Source organism: Schistocerca americana, chromosome 4, assembly GCF_021461395.2.
Source record: "Schistocerca americana isolate TAMUIC-IGC-003095 chromosome 4, iqSchAmer2.1, whole genome shotgun sequence".
Taxonomy (NCBI): domain Eukaryota; kingdom Metazoa; phylum Arthropoda; class Insecta; order Orthoptera; family Acrididae; genus Schistocerca; species Schistocerca americana.
In genome coordinates, this window is record NC_060122.1 from 852,437,786 (window position 1) to 852,458,345 (window position 20,560).

General features: G+C 43.2%; 1 protein-coding gene across 1 annotated transcript in view; it reads right to left on the reverse strand.

Moving 5' to 3' along the window:
- The window catches only part of LOC124612680 (nuclear pore complex protein Nup205), a 314,008-nt gene that overhangs the window by 238,125 nt on the left and 55,323 nt on the right, over positions 1 to 20,560 (reverse strand). Inside the window, exons 5-6 of the mRNA XM_047141009.1 lie at positions 7,407 to 7,587; positions 967 to 1,103 (exon numbers count right to left, since the gene is read on the reverse strand). Of these exons, the coding sequence (XP_046996965.1) occupies positions 967 to 1,103; positions 7,407 to 7,587 (318 nt within the window). The remainder of the gene's footprint in view (positions 1 to 966; positions 1,104 to 7,406; positions 7,588 to 20,560) is intronic.

Below are 20,560 nucleotides of genomic sequence, written 5' to 3' on the forward strand. Positions count from 1 at the left end.
TGATGAGTCTCCTGTACTTTAAATCAATTATTTATGTACGTACATAATGAGAGAATAAAATTGTGATTCTGACTGGAGGCAGTGTTAGCTCGGAATAGGGCAAGGACAAGGTAGGTACTCAACACTACCTTTTCATGGAACCATGGAAGTATTTGACTGAAGTGATTTAGACAACAAAAGAAAACTTAAATCTGGATGGGGGTTTGAACTGTCACCCTCTTGAGTCCACGACATTCTCATCAACACACCACATCACTCACTATCGAACCTACTAATGCCAGTCACAATTCACTTCTGTCACAAAATTGTAGTTCCAACACTGAAAGTTTCATACAGCTAAGAAATGTATGAACCATTACTTGCATATTTCTTCATTTTCATTTTAATGTGCTGTTGTCTAAGAGAGACATTACTTGTAATACTATGCACACTAACTACGGATACAGACCTTTAAATATATTAGGAGTTTCTTCACAAAACTCTAATACAAACTTCCCATTTTAGGCTTTCACATTCCAATTCAAAAATTCACTCTCAATCTCATTAATTATCTCACTCTTTCTGATCACTTACATTCATATCTGAAAGAACGGACACTGTTAACGAGCCACAGCTTAAAGAAATATTTTCAAAATTAATTCGATGATTGCGAATTCCTTGATGTCAGCTGTATTAGGTACAGATGTGACATACGAAAATTTGTGCCGGACTGAGACTTGAGCCCACATTTCCTGCTTATTGCCAGTGGTCACCTTAACCACTTCAGCTATCCATACACACTCCCCACATCGATCCAGACTTCCACGTCTCACTGTCTGTATCCTTATATCGTAGTCCGTACGGAAGGTAGCACGTGCACGTATAGCCGAAGTGGTCGAGGTGCCCGCTTTCTGGTTACATTTATGGGCAAAGTAGTAAAGCAATGTTACAGAACATACACTGCACCACACAGGTTAGATAACATACCCTCACCATCTTCACGTTTCTGAATAATGCTAAGATCCACAGCATATAGTAAGGCCATTTCTAAAGCTAAGGTAACACTGTCAATTCCTCCTGCCGGATCATCTTCTATCTTCAAATTTTTAAGCACTCCCATTAAACTGCAAATGAATAAATATTTTCCAAGATTAATGACAGTTTTGGACTTGATAACTGAGTAAGAATACATTTGTCAATTAGGCTATTACAGAGCTGTGTGTGTGTTAAAGAGACATGTGTAAAATATGAATTCACTTCAAATCGACAACAGTTACAAAACACCGCAATTTTGATGAATTAGCAAATACCATATACGAGATAATGTATTAAAGAAGGATACACAAGGGAAACAGCATCTATTTTGCAAACTTACAGACACTTAAGAACTCTATAGTTATATGAACAACAACATAGTTAAAAGTTATAAAATTATTAGACAAAAATGTGCCCAGCACTTAATTCAAGGTATAAACATCTTAGTACCACCAACAAACAAATAAAAATGCCTTTTCATCACTGTCGGCAATGCTGTCCCATTATTTTACAGTTTTCTCATGTGAATTATCCTTTTGATGCAGTACAGTACCCTATTTCCTTGTGTGTCACAAGTGTGGACAATGAAAGAAGCAGATGCAAACAACTTAAGGGTTTTAACTTCTGTTGTCCTATTTTCTAAGTTGTGTGTGATATGTTGAAGTTATGTCTATGAGCAACTGAATAAAGCCAATTTCATCATGCCACACGTATTTCACCTTTATTTTTGAAAGGCATCACCAGTGGCATGGTTTGTGGATGCTGCTCAACATATGTGCTTGCTTTGTTGGTTTTAAAGCTGCTGTCCTGCTTTCAGTGTTTCGAAATGGCATTAGCATAGAACTGAGAACATGAAAACATATTTTAATGTCAGATTCTCAATGCTGTGCTAGTTTAATTTTAAGAGACTGGAAGCAGAACAACAGCTTTCAAACCAGCAAACCAAGCACCCATGTAGAGCAGCAGTTGCAAATCCATCACTGATGATGTGTTTCAAAAAATGAGAGTAAAATATGAATAGAATGGTAAAATTAGATTTATTCAGTTGCACACAAACGGAACATGTGACTAACTAGCTAAATAACTGACAAAATCTGAACATTATCAACCTAAGAGCCTCTGAAGAAAAATCCTGAGAAAAATCTTAAGAGCTTGTGACAGACATAACACTGGAGAATAATATAACCATGTATTACAGGAACTTGTACATTTCACTGGTTAGGACATATGAAGAGTATAGCAGAACAAAAGGGAGATGGTATTCCACCAGAAGGAATGGCTGACCAAGAGCGAGATGGATGGACAATGTGTTCAATGACCTTGCCAGAATGGAGGTGTGCCCATCAATACCTGCAGTGAAGGTGAAGAAGAAATGTCATGTAAAACACACATCTGCAGTCGAAAATGTGCCAACTGCGAAAGTTATTTGAGACTATAGGATTGAGACAGCACATACTAGTCTCATTATCAGGCCTTTAATAAAAAATTAATTGAATGTAATGTGTTGTAGGTAGCAGGTTAAATCCAAAACAGACAGGTATCAAACAATTATCATGGTTGCGAGGCCCATATGCTGAAGGAATGAAACATCGACATTAGATGATCAAGGCATTCGAGGTGGAATCCAAAATTTTCGGGATAGATGCTGCCATCTGGAAAATAGGACAGAGTGTCTACGTGTACAAGGAAAAAAAATTCCCGGATTTCCTGGTTAAAAATACACTTTCTCCCGGGCGAAAATACACTTTTTCCATGTTAAGTGATCGTATACTATTCCTTGGCACAGTAAAACTCATCAATCCTTTGAATGTTAATGGTATTATATACCGACGTAGAATTTCCCACCACTTTAGAAAACGAAACTCAGGGGGGAAAAAAAAACACGTTTTGAAACACCTTTGATGTCCAGCAATATGTACGCTGCATATTTTCATATTACAAAGGTATGAATTCGAATTCCACCAAATACCGCGTGTTACTTTCCGAAGCATTGAAATCGAGATTGCAATGCGCTTTTGTAAGCCACTCATCACTCATGTAACGTGATCTCGCCAGCTTATAACAGTTTAGGACATGTGATGTAGTCAGCCACAGCAAGATCACTTTTAAGTAGCGCGACAATACAAATAAGTTAATGGTTTAAATTAATATACGTAGCATTCACATATAATATTGGTCTCCAAGATTAATAAGCTGAAAGAGACGCTAAGCTTCCACATATAATGTTGATCTTTTCTGCGCGTGATACACTTTAAGATACATCACACAAATGTGCCAGTAAAATTTTTAATAACGACGTACATGTGTGATCTTCTAAGCTCTAAATTCTTCTAAATGGCCGTCCTCAAAAAGTTGATTTTTAAATGAGAGTCAAACGCTTCCTTATTTACGAAATTCATCGTACATTCTTGCACATAGTTCATCTTGCGTAAAAGGATATTTGCTTTTAATGTACGTAACGCTTTTCAAACCACCGATCGCAATATTTTCCCGCTACCTGTTAGAAATAGGTTCGTTTTAGCAGTTGCAAGAGAGCGCCACATAACAGTCATCACCGCGCGATGATGCAGGAAGGCCATATGTTCATACGTGTAAAACATTAAAAGATCTTACATTAGGTCATAAAAGAAACAAGACATCAAAGGATACTTCAAGAGCATCGGAATTTCGTGAACCATACTAAAATGCATAATTCGGCTTAAAGTGCACATTCGTATGTCCAGATTCGGATGTAAATTTTCTTGGAGTACCAGTATTGTAATATCTCATGTTTGGTTCTTTATTACGGCATTATGTCATACGTGCACTTGAAATCAGCGAACAGTTGAAACCAGCCAACAGTGTGAAATTCAACAGTTCATTTCAAATAAACTGACTGCCTCAGCAGAAAAGATTAATAAAAGCCAAATCTCTTTAGCAAACCGACAAAGATTACTTCATTGTTCTGCAAGGCGATTAATCCTTGACTGCCAGAAAGGTGGAAATAAAATCTGAAACTAATGACATATTTTAGCCATCCGTCATTATGCAAACGTATTGTAATTCATTTGATATGTCCCAGTCACAGAAATCCATTTTATCATTGAACGTGAGAGCAATAAACGAAGAGGAAACAACAAAATCACTGAACATAAACACAGGTCACGTGGAGACGACACACCTCCCCACCACAACTCAGATTGCTCTGTGCATCTGGGCCCAGAGTTACTATATTTCTGATCCGGGGCAATATTAGGTAGTGGCACCAAGCCACACTTCTGTAACAAGAAGCGGGAGAAGGTACTACTAATATGAGACTCAACTACGCATGCCCAAGAGCCCGTCCACAACTGCTCAAAGGAATCTAATTTAAACAGTTGTCAAGTCACGCTCATTGGAGGCAATTTGTTGTTATGAAGCATTGCATAGTCTTCCAAATTCTTTGACACATTTTGCTGTTGGCAGACACTTGTATGAGCACCGTGTTTTGTTGTTGTATACGGCACATTTCCTTTGCAATTTAAGTTTATTTTACTTTTTTTTTTGTTCTCGTTCATGTTTCGTTGCAGCAGTGTTATTCTGCAGTAGCGGGGTACAGTAATATCCTTTGTTAGAGTATTGGTTCTTACCACTCAAAATCACAAAAATTTAACTTAAAACTAAAACAATGAAAAATTCCCGGAATTGTAAACAATTCCCGGGTTTTTCCCGGTTTTCTCCCGGATGAAAAAAATCCCAGGTTTTTCCCGGATTTCCCAGTTGTCCCGGGTCGTATACACCCTATAGGAGTAGTAGATCTTTGCACCGTTAGGTGCTGAGAGCTGCATATCTGATGAGTCAGTGTGCGGAGTGGCATTCAGCTGGGAGGACGTGTTGCTTGCCCACAGTGATTTCCATTTGTGGTGATTTTACATTGGATCCGCGAACAGAACAGTGCTTGTATATCAAATTATGTGTGAATCTCGGAAAAAGTGCTACAGAGACCCTTGCAATGATTGAACAAGTGTTTGGGAGACAGAGCACGAGCCGTACGCGTGTGAGTGGCATGCTCAGTTCAGGGCTGGCCATACAGACGTCGAAGATGATGCTCACACTGGAAGAGCAAAGTGAAGAGCATGATCATCGTTTTCTTTGATACGAAGGGAATTGTGCACAAAGAATTTGCCCCACCCAACTAAACGGTGAATTCCACATACTACTGTGACGTTTTGCGACGGCTCCGTGAAAAGGTGCGGCGACAACGGCCCAAACTTTGGTCTCAAGGGAACTTGCTGCTGCATCACAACAACGCGCCCTGTCACACGTCCTTGCTTACCAGGACCTTTTCGGCAAAAAAACAACATGGCAGTTGTACCCCATTCACTTTACTCGCCAGATTTGGCACCTTACGACTTCGCGCTATTCACAAAACTGAAACTAAAGTTGAAAGGCCGTCGGCTCGACACTCTAGGGAGGATTCAAGAAGCATCACTGGCAGTAATAAACACCCTCAAAGAACAGGACTTCCAGAAAATGTTTGACCAGTGGCAGAAGTGCTGGGACCGGTGTGTACATGCAGATGGGAACTACTTCGAGGGTGATGGTGACCATTAGCCCAAAGGCAAGGTTTTCAACAGATGGCAGTACCAGTCTTGAAAATTTTGGGTAGCACCTCGTACATCTGAAATCTGGTTCTAGTTTCCCATTGTTACTGACAGCAATGGTTCCTTCTGTTTGACATCTGAATAATGGTGTGCCCACAGCCACTGACACACACAGAATCAAAGCACCAATAAGGTGCTATTCCAGGAAAGGCACAAATATTCTGGCAAAATCTTACAATATTTGTGCACATTCAGAGTGATTGTTTTGGGTGACTTGCCACTTATTTTAACCCAATTCTCCTGACTTCCTGTTAACTAATTCAGCAAATGTCAAAAATTTTGGTATAACGGATAATTAATTCAGAATATGCGATATGTATACAACGGCAAATGAAAACACAAGAGCGACAATGTTTTAAGAAAGAATACGGAAAACTCTTCAGAAGTATGAGGGGCATTCAAATGAAACCCGGTCACTAGTGTAAAGTAATAGTAACGATTTTATTAACTCAAAAATGTAGTTATACACAGTACACATACTCAAAAATAATTGCCAAAACTGTTGGCACATTTCTCCCATTGCGACACTAGCCGGTCGATTCCACCCTTGAAGAAATTAGCAGGCTGCTGTCGGATCCAGGCCTGGACCCAGTCACACACTTCATCGTACGTTGTGAATCGATGACCGCGAATAGCTTGTTTTAGAGGTCTCATCCATGGCGATTCTGCAGTTGTCTAAGACTAAAGCATTCACTTCCACAACAATTTCCAGTGTGATGACACAATGAGTCTGCCAGAACGAGCGTCGTCTTCCAGTGTCTCGCGCCCCTCTAGGAATCGTTTGCACCGTTCCAAAACACTAGAACGGCTCAGACTGTACTCACCGTACACAGCCTTCATCCGCTGATACATTTCACGGCCTCTAACTCCCTCTGCCACCAAAAATTCCAATCACTCCTCATTGTTCCTGCTTACTAGCCTGCATGTTCGGTAGTGGATGATAATTTGTGTGAGCACCTTCTCTTCGGTGTGAAACCACACTGGCACTATACAACACCAAACTGTGCACACGCGTCAGTCTCTCTACCAATAGATGGTGCCACCATACCTGCAGTTACATGGTTCCACCTTATGTGTAAGGCAAAGGTAGACGCACTGACCTGATTTCATTTGAATGAACGTTATAATTCTCCGCAGCTTGTAACACCTTTCACAAACTATGTTAGGAATATATTATGTATAACAAAGAGGAAAAACCAATAAGTGAACAGACAGCATGCATAGGTAGTAAAAAGTGAGAAACTAATAGCACTGTCAGAAAAAAACTATCTGAAAATCTTTCTCTGATATTTTATGAGCAAGAAATATTAGCTGCACTGTCCGTCATGACAAGCCGTAGATAAAATGACTAAGGCAAGACAAAATATGAACATCAGAGATTGAGATAACTTTGTACGATTATAGACAAAATAGCATAATAAATTTTTATACAGGGTAACAGACAGACATTACAAAATAACTGTAATATATTTTTACTATTTGTTTCTTATATATTGTGGTCAAACTAAAAAACATAATATTTTACAGTAAAAGACCAACCAGACTGTAGACAAAACCCCTGTGTAACATTAAGAATATTATCTGGTGCATAAGAAAAGAAATAATCAGCAAGGGGCTCAGTCTCAAGAGTACAAGGCAAATTACATTTATTTAGACTATGTTTTGCATAATTTAACTTCAAGCTTCCTAAAAGCTGATTTAGAAACTTGCCAAATGTCTTATGGTACTGTACAGAAATGTCTTTCCTTGATGAAATTGCAATGCACTAACCGAAATGTTGGTTCACGAGGAAGTCCACACTGAGCAGCCCAACAGTAGACAGTATCAGCCAAACCCTGCCGAATATCCTGGAACATATCCAGGATCTGTCGTTGGTGCCTTGGACCCCCAATAGCACGGTTTTGTTGAAGTAATTCAAGTTCACTGGTCAAATCCATTGTTTCTAATAAACCTGTGAAACAGACAAAAATGAAGATTTCAGAAAAGCAACAAAACTTTACAAATGTTAATATGTACTCTCGTGTGTGTGTGCATCAGCTTGAGTACAGTATAAAAAGAGTGAACATTTAATCTCTACCATGTGTTAACTACTTAGCATTTTACTATAAAAAAGTAATACATAATTACATCTGGTGTCCCAAATCAGTGTTTTAATACTCAGTTTAAACTATGAACACCACCACTATTCAAGAAGTGTTACAGCCATCGTTTCACGTACTACAGTCGATAACTGTTCCAGAAGCCACAACAAAAGTGCTGCGACTTCACAAAAATAGGCCCTAACAGTGATTCCTGGGATGTTTTGTCAACAACCTGGACACTGCTATCTGTGACAGCATATCTGTAGGTCTGTCACTCCACTCAGGGGTAGCTGACCCTACTCATGTAACTTGTCATTTGACCACAAAAAATGTAAGAGGTGGCACACTTCTGCCTTGCAGAAGTTGGAAGTGCCACAGGCTAGTTGTTCTTGCTTTGGCATGTTGCCCTATTACATTTTTCATCCCATTATCTGAGCTCAGAGAAAACCTTAGATATGTACAAGCACAACATTGAACAGAATGAGCCCAGCAGCAGACTGTAGCTATGGATCAAGGTAGTCAGGTAGAGGCAGTATTTCTCGATTTCTGAAAAACATTTGGTTCTGTACCACACTTACACTTATTGTCAAACATACAATTGTATGAGGTATAAGACAAAATTTGTGACTGAATTGAGAATTTTTTATTACCAAAGATGCAGCACATTATCTTGGATACAGTGTCATTGACAAATATAGAAGTAACATCAGATGTGCCCCAGGGAAGTGTGTTGGGATTGATGACCTTGTTGACAATATTAACAGTAACCTCAGACCTTTCACAGATGATGCAGTCATCTACAATGAAGTACAGTCTGAAAAAAGCTGCACAAATATTCAAACAGACCTTGATAAGAATTCCAAGTAATGCAAAGATTGGCAACTTGCTTTAAATGTTCATAAATGCAAAATTCTGAACTTCACAAAATCAAAAAACATAGTACCCTATAAACGTAATATCAGTGAGTCACAGGTGGAATCTCAAACAAATATTTTGCTCATCCACACCTCTACTGCATACAATGCACTCAGCTTTCAGTTCTTATTAATTCGTGCACAATGCTTTCCCAGTAATCTCTCACCAGTCCTTTTCATTCACCTCTCTTCCTTCCCCTTCAACCCTATCTATTGTCAGGAGGAGGAGCCACTGGCTCCGAAAGCTTGCAAATTTCAATACCTTTATAAATGTTTTCTCCTGCGACTACATGGTGCGATTTTTTTTATCCACACAATCATACTATACTGTCAAATATTGATTACTTTTGTTGATATATTAGCTCATGCAGCCATAATTCTTTCTTATGTAACCCTCTTGCCAGTCTTTGTTCTCATCTACCTTGTTCAAGCTATCATCTGTTTCTGACCTTACGCACTACTTTGCTCGCCTATTTATCTGTACCATCTGTGTTGACCAACATCTTATGCCTAAATCTTTTCTATCACCAATTTCTGTGCACACTGACCGGTCCATGGTTATTTATGAATTTGTGAACAACTGTTTGTTTAAAGTTCGCTACAGGTCCTTCTCCTGGTCATCTTCCGCCAATTTATTTGCAAATTTGACAGCAATTTTCTTTCCCACCCTCCACTTACCTTGCTTCTACATAATTCATTTTATTGCAGTTGTTTTTCACAAACAACAATGATCAACTTTTACTGCCTTGTCCTGTGTTGCTTTATTTGCCAAACACAATAGATTATGTTTTCACTAATATCTTCCTCTTTCCATCTGCACCGTTTTTAAAATTTCATCTGTTTTCACAACTTTTCCAATCACTTTTTTTCTCATAATAATTTTTTCGAATTGTTGTGTCCAATTTTCTGGTGATAAATTCTCATTCAATTGATATTTCTTGTTAACCCTTGTCTGTTCTCACGATTTTCATGCAAATTTTTATGATTTTCCCATCTTTTCTCTTGCTTTCCTTCCTTTTTTCATATTTTCCTCCTCCTCTCTTCCTTTTTTGCCACTCCTACCATCCCCAACACTCCAAAGCCTTCTCTCTTGTCATGATGAACCTCATTTACATATTATAAGGGGCGTTCAAAAAGAAATGAGCTGGAGGTATAATTACAGAAACCAGCACCTGTATGTTAGAAGTATTTACCCTGGTTCTGTGACCCAAGGTGGTGAATAGCTGTCTAATAAAATTCCCGGGGCTGCAATGTTAACCAGTTCCGCACGTGCAGCTGGATGTCATCGTCCGAGGTGGATCGTTTGCCCAAGGGCCTTTTTAAAGGGACCAAAAATGGTATAATAACAGGGAGAGAGGTCCGGGCTGTACGGAGGGTGGCCGAGAGCCTCCCATTTGAATTTCTGCAGGAGTGCCACAACTGTGTTGGCCGCATGAGGTTTTGCATTGTCATGGAGCAGAATGACACCACAGGTGAGATTGCCTGTTTGTTTTGATTTGATCGCTTGGCAGGGGTGGGCAAGGTTTGCGAGTAATACTGTGCATTCACTGTTGTCCCGTGCTGCAGGAAGTGAATCATAAGGGGGCCATCTTGGTTAAAGAAGAACGTCAGCATAGCCTTTCCTGCACTTGTGTGGATGGCCTTGGCTTTTTTTGGTGGTTGTGACCCTGGATGCTTCCACTGGAGACTTTGCAGTTTTGATTCTGGTTCGAAGAGATGACACCGTGACTCGTCTCCAGCCCCCACTCGTGTCAGGAACGCATTCCCTTCCCGAGCATAGCGCTGCAGACGAGAACGACAGTGGGCCAATTGACATGTTTCCTGGTGTGGTTCAAGACTGTGGGGCACCCAACACACACACACTTTGTGCATGTGCAGTCATTCCTTCACGATGGTGTAAACACTTCTGACGCTCAATCCGACCACGGTGGCTATGGCTTTCACTGTTACTCAGCGGTCCTGGGTAATGAGTGCATCCACCAGCTGGACGATGTCATTGGTAATGCAGTGTGGTGCTCCAGACCGCGCATCATTGGCTAACGACACCCGACACCCGTCCTTCCCTGAAGCGCTTGTGCCAAGCCTCGATCCTAGCAAGGGACATGCAGTATTCGCCTTACACTTGTGACATTCGTCGACGAATATCCATTCCTCCTACTCGTTCCACTGTCAGAAAACTAACAACACCTCTTTGCTCTTCTCTTGACACCTCCATGCCACTGTTTACAATGGGACTGGGAGTGTTGGACGACCGATGCATACTACCGCTAGCTCTGTATAGTCACGTGACGTGCATCGTGCCCTCTAGTGATGGGCTGTGAAACTGCACACTCTGGTTGACTTCGTTACACGTGCCATAATATTACCCTCCTGTCACCGGTTTGCGCACTCCAGACTCCGGCTCGTTTCTTTTTTAACACCCCTTATACATTCAGTCCTTTCAAAAACATGCTTTTGCATTATCAAAACTAAGGTCCCACATTCCGTTTCTTGAAACTTGCTTGTCCCTGGGCGTTACCCCCAAAGGCCTAACACTGAAACTCTGTTTCTGGACATAATCCTACTCTACACCAGCCCCTTTTACAGTTTCAAATACAGCAATTCTTGCAGTTACCCAGCTAATCTGTGACCTATGTGCCTCATCTGCAAATTTCGAGTCCACCATACTTATCTTCTTTTACAAAACCCAGCAGTTATCTGCCCCCTCATATTTCCTTGGAGGGTATCATCTGCCAAGCCAATTTCAAACTGAAACAAAAGGTCAGACTTCACACCAAGCAGCTACCCCACCTTCTCCTAAACTACCTCAACTGTGGTGTTGCCCTTCATGTCCCTCTCCACCGCCCTAAACAGCCACACCATCAACCACCACTCCTCTGCTGCAAACCAAGTTTGGCCAAACTTCTTAACACACACCGACCTTCAACACTGCCCGCCAGAAAATGATGATGATCACAAGAACCAGTCACAGGAGTATAGTGTTCTCAATCACTCGACATACACTCCCCTCCTCCTCCTCCCCCCCTCCCCCCTTAATTATCAGTATTATCCCAGTGTCTCCCTTTCAGGCCTAAACCTGCATTTAATCAAGGACCTAATTTCCTCAACACGTAATATCAATTGGAAATATCACTTAGCAGCACAACCTCTACATACAGCATCTGCCATCAAAATCCCATCCTTGTGATACAAACTGACCTGTAGTCTGTCCTTGAAATCTCACACCCCTCATTAGGTCTCATACCTCAATCTATAGAACTTCTTACCCACCCAAAACATGCACCCCCACCTTTTACCTTCTTCCTAAGAGCCACAAATATAATCACCCTTACCATCCCATAGTTGCTCGCTTCAAACCACCCACCAAACATATATCTGCCTTAGTTGATCAACACAGAACCTATAGTAAAGAGACTTTGCTCCTCTATTAAGACAGTAACCTTTTTCTAGACTATCTGAAATCTGTCCCTGTCCCACTTCTACCACACTACTGATGCCACTTCCCTCCATACCAACATCAACCATGTACATTGTGTATCTGTCACTGAACATTTCCTGATTCTCCACCTGATTGCAAACCTATGACGTCTTTCCTGCTCAGCTTAATCAGCTTTGTATGTGGTGTCTGTTCTTTCAGAAATGTCCACAAGAACAGACATTATTTTGATACTACAGCCAAAATCAATAAAGGCACAAAGGAATTAAGACATTAGCTGCCAGTGGGCATGTCCAAAAGAACAGACACCATATACATAATTAAGGTGATAAAGGCCAATGAATCCTTCAGGGCAGATGCACGTCAACATCAAACTCGTACGGGAACTGGCAGATGCCGTGGCTAATGAGCAGAGGCACTACATCAGCAGTGTGTGGTATAAGTTGAGAATTTGGGTCTGACGGGAGGCATGCTAGGGTAGTCTGTGCAGATGTGGAGACCACTGTGCCTGGATGGCATAAAGCTCAGCGCAGCTGCCCGAGAAGCTGGTGACCCAGTTTCAAATCCTGGTCCGTCACAAATTTTCAACTTGCACCATTGATATCAATCAATATCCACAGTCAATTCCTCTGTGTCTTAATCAACTTTATATTTACCAACAAATACTTTTGCGGGGAAGACCTACAAAAAGATCAGGGGCGCAGCCACAGGAACCACGATGGCTCCTTCCTATGCCAACCTTTTCACGGGTAGCTCGGATGGGACCTTCCCGAGATCCTTAACTCTACAGCCCCTGGTCTGGTTTGGACATGTTGATACCATCTTTGCCATATGGACTCGTGGTGAGCCTGACCCGTTAAAATCCTTGGACACTTCATTTACGTTCTCTCAATTAAATTTCACATGCTAATATTCCGAATCCCATGCCACTTTCCTTGATGTTGACCTCATCCTCGCTGAGGGTCAGCAACCCACTTCTGTTTGCATTAAACCTAACAACAAACAACAGTACTTATACTCTTACTTTTGCCATCCTTTCCATATCAAACTTTTCCTCTGATACAGTGCTTAGTACTGTTCAATCTGCACCACGTCAGATTAAAGGAAGACATCCACCACATCAGATTAAAGGGAGACATCAAAGCAATTCAGATGCGGGCTCCTAGGTTCGTTACTGGCAGGTTCGAAGAATGTTACCGGCAGGTTCGAAGAACGTACAAGTATTATGTAGGTGGTCTGGGAACTCAAATGGGAATCACTAGCACAAAAGCAACATTCTGTTCAAGGAACACTACGGACAAAATTTAGAGAACCGGTACTTGAAGCTGACAGCAGAATAATTCTACTGCTGCTAAAGTACATTTCGCATGAGGCAGACAGGGCTCATGTGGAGGTATATAGAAATTCGTTTTTCCCTCACTCTATTTATGAGTGGAACAGGAGAGGAAATGACTAGCAGTGGTACAGGGTACCCTCGACCATACACCATACGGTGGCTTTGGCAGGCTCTTTAAGATAGATGTAAACTATCCCCAGAAAGACTACTAACAAAGTTTCAAAAACCAGCTTTAAATGATGACTCTGGTAATATGCTACAAAACCCTACATATTGCTCCACAGGGATCGTGAGGACACGATTAGACTAATTACAGCATTCAAACAATCATTCACCCACACTCCACAAGTCAATGGAATGGAATGGAAAAAAGTCCTAATAACTGGTACAGTGGGACATATCCTCCTGGCACGAACTTCACAGTGGTTCACGGATTATAGATGTAGGTGTACGTGTAGCTGCTGCATCTCATGACCTTACGGGACTTCTAGACTTCTCGGGAGTCCACTATTTGTCACGTCTTAAGTTCTCCGTGAAATTTTGCCAGACAGATTCGTTGTCACCTTCGGGTGGTCCCTGATGACTGCTGCATCACTCTTGTCTGTGTCCTACATACACTGGCCATGCCCCCTCCATCACTCCACTCACATCGCCACCAGTGAGGATGCCGCAACGGGTGTTGTCATTGGTGGGAATAGTGATGCCCGGCTCCCGAACATTCACCTCCGGCGTCCGTGCTATCGCTGCCAGGTGTGGCTCTCTCTGTACCGGTACGCCTTTCTTTTCCTAGGCGCAGTGTAGGGTTCCGTGTCTGACTCAGTTGTATGTCACTAACTATGATAATTAGACAATTTTGGATTTGGGTTCGTTTTATCTTAGGGCGCCAAAACAACGTGCCGACATCAGAACTGTAGACCACTAAGCCAAACAGAGGAGTTAAAAATAACTACACATTAATCCCAAATGACACAAGAGAGGATAGCTAAAAACAGAGACGTGGAGAAACGTTTATAAAATGTGCCATAGAGAAACGGATAAAAAGTAAAACACGGTTGATAGCCCGCACATCGTTCACTAAAACGGCTGATAACTCAGACGGCAAACACAAACTGAGACGTAAGCGGTTAAGAAAAGGGCATTCCGTAAGAAAATAGCAGAAAATCAAAGGTCGAGTGCAATGAGCACAAAGTGGTGTGGGAGCACCATTTAACAAATGGCGATGGCTAAAAAGACAGTGCACGGTGCGCAACCTACCTAAAATGATCTCCTCGTGGCGAGAGGGCCAAGAGGAGGTCGGTCAAGCTGCTGGGAGAGGCTTAACAGCCCAGAGCTCGTTCCCGTGAAGGGAGCACCAGTGGTGATGGCAAAGGGACACCGCCTCCTGACAGATGGCAACACAGAGATCATCAGACGGCAAGTAAGAACTAGTGGGCTGAGGTACGTGGACTGCAGCCTCGGTAGCAGCATTAGCAGCCTCATTTCCTGTTAGACCAATGTGGCCAGGAACCCACATAAACATCATACTAGCTCCATCAAGAATGACCAAGTGACAGCTTTCCTGGACCTGTTGCACTAAGGAATGGACAATTTACAGTACACAGGGGCACTAAGGTAGCTGGAGCAGCTGACACAATTGAAAAGCCCGTGTCACCAGATGTACCGCACGGCCCGATACAGGGGAAAGAGCTTTGCTGTAAATACTGAGCAGTGTTCCAGAACCCGATACCGAAAAACATCGGTACCAATGGCGAAGGCACACCCGGCACCACGATCAGTCTGAGAGACGTCAGTCTACACAGAGGTACTACGGCCAAGTTCCGTGCGAGGGTCGTGAAACTGAAGGTGATGGAGCGAGGCTGGAGTAGTGTCCTCAGGAAGAAAATTAAGGCCGAGGTGAACACGGGCCGCCGCACAAACCCAAGGTGGTGAAGGGTTCAGACCGTAAAGTTAAGCTGCCGGAGCAAGAGCCGAAAGCGAACTTTAGGAGGTAACAGAGAAGAGGGACACAATCAAAGGAGTCGTCAAAGAAGGAGGTACAGGATGGGTGGCCACGCATGGCAGACAAATGGCACGCATATCTGCTGAGATGAAAGTCATAGCAAAGTTTGAACAGATAAGGAACCAGTACAAACAGAGGAAGGTGGTGTGATCTGCTCCCCAGGAAATACCACTGGGGAAAGACAGGATATTGAGGGACCACATATAGCAGGCTGCCAGGTAATAACAGGTGAGAGGACCAAGAAAGTTTCCTATCGAGCATGAGCCTCGGGAATTTTGTAGTTTTAATGGACAGAAGAGCAACAGGCCCAAGATGTAAAGATGGTGGAAGAAACCAATTGCATCACCAGTAATTCATCCAAACTGTTTTGTTAGTGGAAAAATAAAAGCCACTGTTGATGCTCCACGAGTGAAGACGATCGAGACACTGCTGAAGGTGTCGCTCAATGAGACCAGTCCGTGGAGAATTGCAACGGATGGCAAAATCTGTCAACAAAAAGGGAGCTGCAGATGCCCGGTGGGAGATAGCAAAGAGGACAACACTCATGATGGAACCCTGAGGCATACTATTTTCCTGGATAAAGGTATCCGACAAGACAGAACCCACACGTACCTTGAAAATTCAGTCTTTTAAAAATTCCTGAAGGAAACAGGGCAGGCAGCCACAGACGACCCACATGAAGAGAGTACGGACGGTACCAGTCCTCCAGCAGGTGTTGCAGGCTTTCTCCAAATCGAAAAACATGGCCGCAGTTTGGGATTTCTGCACAAAACCATTCATGACATGGGTGGGTAAAGTGACAAGATGCACAACTGCAGAACGGCGCACTTAAAATCCACACTGTGCAGTAAGTAAATAGCAAGACTCGAGCCACCGTACCAGCTGGGCATGAATTGTTTGTTCCATCACCTTGCAAACACAACTGGCAAGAGAAATTGGGTGGTAGCTAGAAGGAAGGTGTTTGTCCTTACTGGGCTTAGGTCTCGGTACGACAGTGGCTTCACGCCAGCATCTGGGAAACTTGACCTCTGCCCAGATGCGGTTGTACGTATGAAGCAGAAAGTGCCTGCCTGCAAGAGACAGGCACTGCAACACCTGAATGTGAACATCGTCTGGCCCTGGGGCAGAGGATCGGGATGAAGTGAGAGCGTGATCTAGTGACAGCATGATCTAGCTCCCTCATAGTAAAGGCAGCATTGCAGCACTCACGATTCTGAGAAGAGAAGGGTAGCCACCTGAGCCTCCTCCACTCATTTCTGATGGAGGAAGGCAGGGTGATAGCAGGAGAAGCTCAAAATGTCCACAAAATGACAGCCCAAGGTAGTGGAGACAGCAATAAGATCCACTGTGACATCGTCTGCTACTGTCAGGCTGGAAATTGGTGATTAAATTTTGGTCCCAGAGAGCAGTCAGAGATTGGCCCACAGTAAGAGAGAGGGAGTGGAACTGTTACAAAGAACTAGTGAATGAAATCCAGCTAGCTTTTTTGCTATCCCGAAGAACACGATGACACTGTGCAGCTAACTGTTTATAATTAATGTAGTTTGCCATCGCAGGATGGCAGTTAAAAATACGGAGAATAGGTCTACACGTGTGAATTGCTTCGCGGCACACTTCTGCCCACCAAGGAACCGGGACATGGCGCAGTAAAGAGGAAGTGGGAGGAGTAGAACGTTCTGCGGTGGTAAGGATAACGTTTCTAAGATATTCTACCTGGACATCACAACTGGGGAAATGCTGTTCATCAAAGGTCGCCAGGGAGGCGGCTCCCTGCCGCCGTTGGCTAAGCAGCTGCAGCAGCAAGTCGTATACTCTTAGCTCACTTAGTTTAATTCTTAATTTCTTTGCGTGTTTTTGGTACTTGCATTGTTTAATTCATAAATTTCGGGCGTATTTTAGTATTTGAGAGTGTAGCATCGCGTTTTAGTACCTGAATAGTGTAAAATCGCGTAGTCTCCTTCCGCCGCCGAGCAATGTGTCAGCAGTGCACAAGTAGCAGCATTACTGCACCTATTAGGCAATCTTGTATTTTAATAACCGTTTAAATTTTGTGTCGAACTGTTTGTGCGCTCTGTAGATTAGTTCAGACGTTCTTTGCACAACAGTTTTTAGTATGGATAGGGACTGCAACTGCTGTGATCGGATGCAGGCTGAGTTGGCATCCCTTCGCTCCCAGCTTCAGGCAGTGTTGGCTTCAGTCACACAGTTTGAGGCTGTTGCCAATGGGCATCTCTGTGGGGGTCCGGATGGGGGTTTGTCGAGGACAGCCAGCTTGTCCTACGCATCCCCCGATCGGACTACGACTGTGGCTGCCCAGGATACTGCCCACATTGAGGCTGATCCCTCACCTGTGGTAGAGTGGGAGGTCGTCTCGAGGTGTGGCAGGGGGTGAAAGACATTCCGGAGGGTTGAACAAAAGGCCTCTCCAGTTTGTCTGATGAACTGGTTTCATGCTCTGTCTCAGGCTGATACTGATCTTCGGCCGGACATGGCTGCTTCTCCTGTTCCAGAGGTTGCCCCTCAGTCTGCAAGATCCGGGCGGTCGCAGAGGGTGGGCTTACTGGTAATTGGGAGCTCCAATGTCAGGCCCTTAGGGATATGGCAGCAAGAGAGGCGAAGAAAACCAATGTGCACTCTGTGTGCATACCGGGGGGAGTCATTCCAGATGTGGAAAGGCTCCTTCCGGATGCCATAAAGGGTACAGGGTGCACCCATCTGTAGGTGGTCGCTCATGTCGGCACCAATGATGTGTGTCGCTATGGATCGGAGGAAATCCTCTCTGGCTTCCGGCGGCTATCTGATTTGGTGAAGACTAGCGGGATGTAAGCAGACTTCACCATCTGCAGCATCATCGACACAGGACTGACTGCGGACCTTTGGTATGGAGCTAAGTGGAGAGTCTGAATCAGAGGCTGAGATGGTTCTGCGACCATGTGGGCTGCAGATTCCTTGACTTGTGCAATAGGGTGGTGGGGTTTCGGGCTCCGCTGGATAGGTCAGGAGCCCACTACACGCAGCAAGCGGCTACACGGGTAGCAGGGGTTGTGTGGCGTGGGCTGGGTGGTTTTTTAGGTTAGATGGCCTCGGGCAAGTACAGAAAGGGCAACAGCCTCAAAGGGTCCAGGGCAAAGTGAGGACATGCAGGGACCAAGCAGCAATCGGTATTGTAATTGTAAACTGTCGAAGCTGCATTGGTAAAGTACCAGAACTTCAAGCGCTGATAGAAAGCACCGAAGCTGAAATTGTTATAGGTACAGAAAGATGGCTGAAGCCAGAGATAAATTCTGCCGAAATTTTTACAAAGGCACAGGCGGTGTTTAGAAAGGATAGATTGCATGCAACCAGTGGTGGCGTGTTTGTCGCTGTTAGTAGTAGTTTATCCCGTAGTGAAGTAGAAGTGGATAGTTCCTGTGAATTATTATGGGTGGAGGTTACACTGAACAACCGAGCTAGGTTAATGGTTGGCTCCTTTTACCGACCTCCCGACTCAGCAGCATTAGTGGCAGAACAACCGAGAGAAAATTTGGAACACATTTCACATAAATTTTCTCAGCATGTTATAGTCTTAGGTGGAGATTTCAATTTACCAGATATAGACTGGGACACTCAGATGTTTAGGACGGGTGGTAGAGACAGAGCATCGAGTGACGTTATACTGAGTGCACTATCCAAAAATTACCTCGAACAACCGACTCATGGAGATAACATCTTGGACCTACTGATAACAAACAGACCCGAACTTTCGACTCTGTAAGTGCAGAACAGGGAATCAGTGATCATAAGGCCGTTGCAGCATCCCTGAATATGGAAGTTAATAGGAATATAAAAAAATGGAGGTAGGTTTATCTGTTTAGCAAGAGTAATAGAAGGCAGATTTCAGACTACCTAGCAGATCAAAATGAAAATTTGTTCCGAAATTTGACAATGTTGAGGGTTTATGGAAAAAGTTCAAGGCAATCGTAAAATGCGTTTTAGACAGGTACGTGCCGAGTAAAACTGTGAGGGACAGGAAAAACCCGCCGTGGTTCAACAACAAAGTTAGGAAACTGCTGCGAAAGCAAGGAGAGCTTCACTCCACGTTTAAACGCAGCCAAAACCTCTCAGACAAACAGAAGCTAAACGATGTCAAAGTTAGCGTAAGGAGGGCTATGCGTGAAGCGTTTAGTGAATTCGAAAGTAAAATTCTATGTACCGACTTGACAGAAAATCCTAGGAAGTTCTGGTCTTACGTTAGATCAGCAAGTGGCTCGAAACAGCATATACAGACACTCCGGGATGATGATGGCATTGAAACAGAGGATGACGCGCGTAAAGCTGAAATACTAAACACCTTTTTCCAAAGCTGTTTCACAGAGGAAGACCGCACTGTAGTTCCTTCTCTAAATCCTCGCACAAACGAAAAAATGGCTGACATCGAAATAAGTGTCCAAGGAATAGAAAAGCAACTGGAATCACTCAACAGAGGAAAGTCCACTGGACCTGACGGGATACCAATTCGATTCTACACAGAGTACGCGAAAGAACTTGCCCCGCTTCTAACAGCCGTTTACCGCAAGTCTCTAAAGGAACGGAAGGTTCTAACTGATTGGAAAAGAGCACAGGTAGTCCCAGTCTTCAAGAAGGGTCGTTGAGCAGATGCGCAAAACTATAGACCTATATCTCTGACATTGATCTGTTGTAGAATTTTAGAACATGTTTTTTGCTCGCGTATCATGTTGTTTTTGGAAACCCAGATTCTACTCTGTAGGAATCAACATGGATTCCGGAAACAGCGATCGTGTGAGCCCCAACTCGCTTTATTTGTTCATGAGACCCAGAAAATATTAGATACAAGCTCCCAGGTAGATGCTATTTTCCTTGACTTCCAGAAGGCGTTCGATACAGATCTGCACTGTCGCCTGATAAACAAAGTAAGAGCCTATGGAATATCAGACCAGCTGTGTGGCTGGATTGGAGACTTTTTAGCAAACAGTTATGCCTGGGTGTCGACAGGACCCTCAAGTGTGGTTGTAACGATGACACCGGTTTGGAACGTACGGTCAGAATGTGATAACTTCACAGCCTGCTTTGATCTTGGATGCAAGCAACACTCCATTAAAGGTGAGAAAAAGAGTGAGTGTGGGCACTAAGGATGAATCTACCTTTTCATCACCTGACG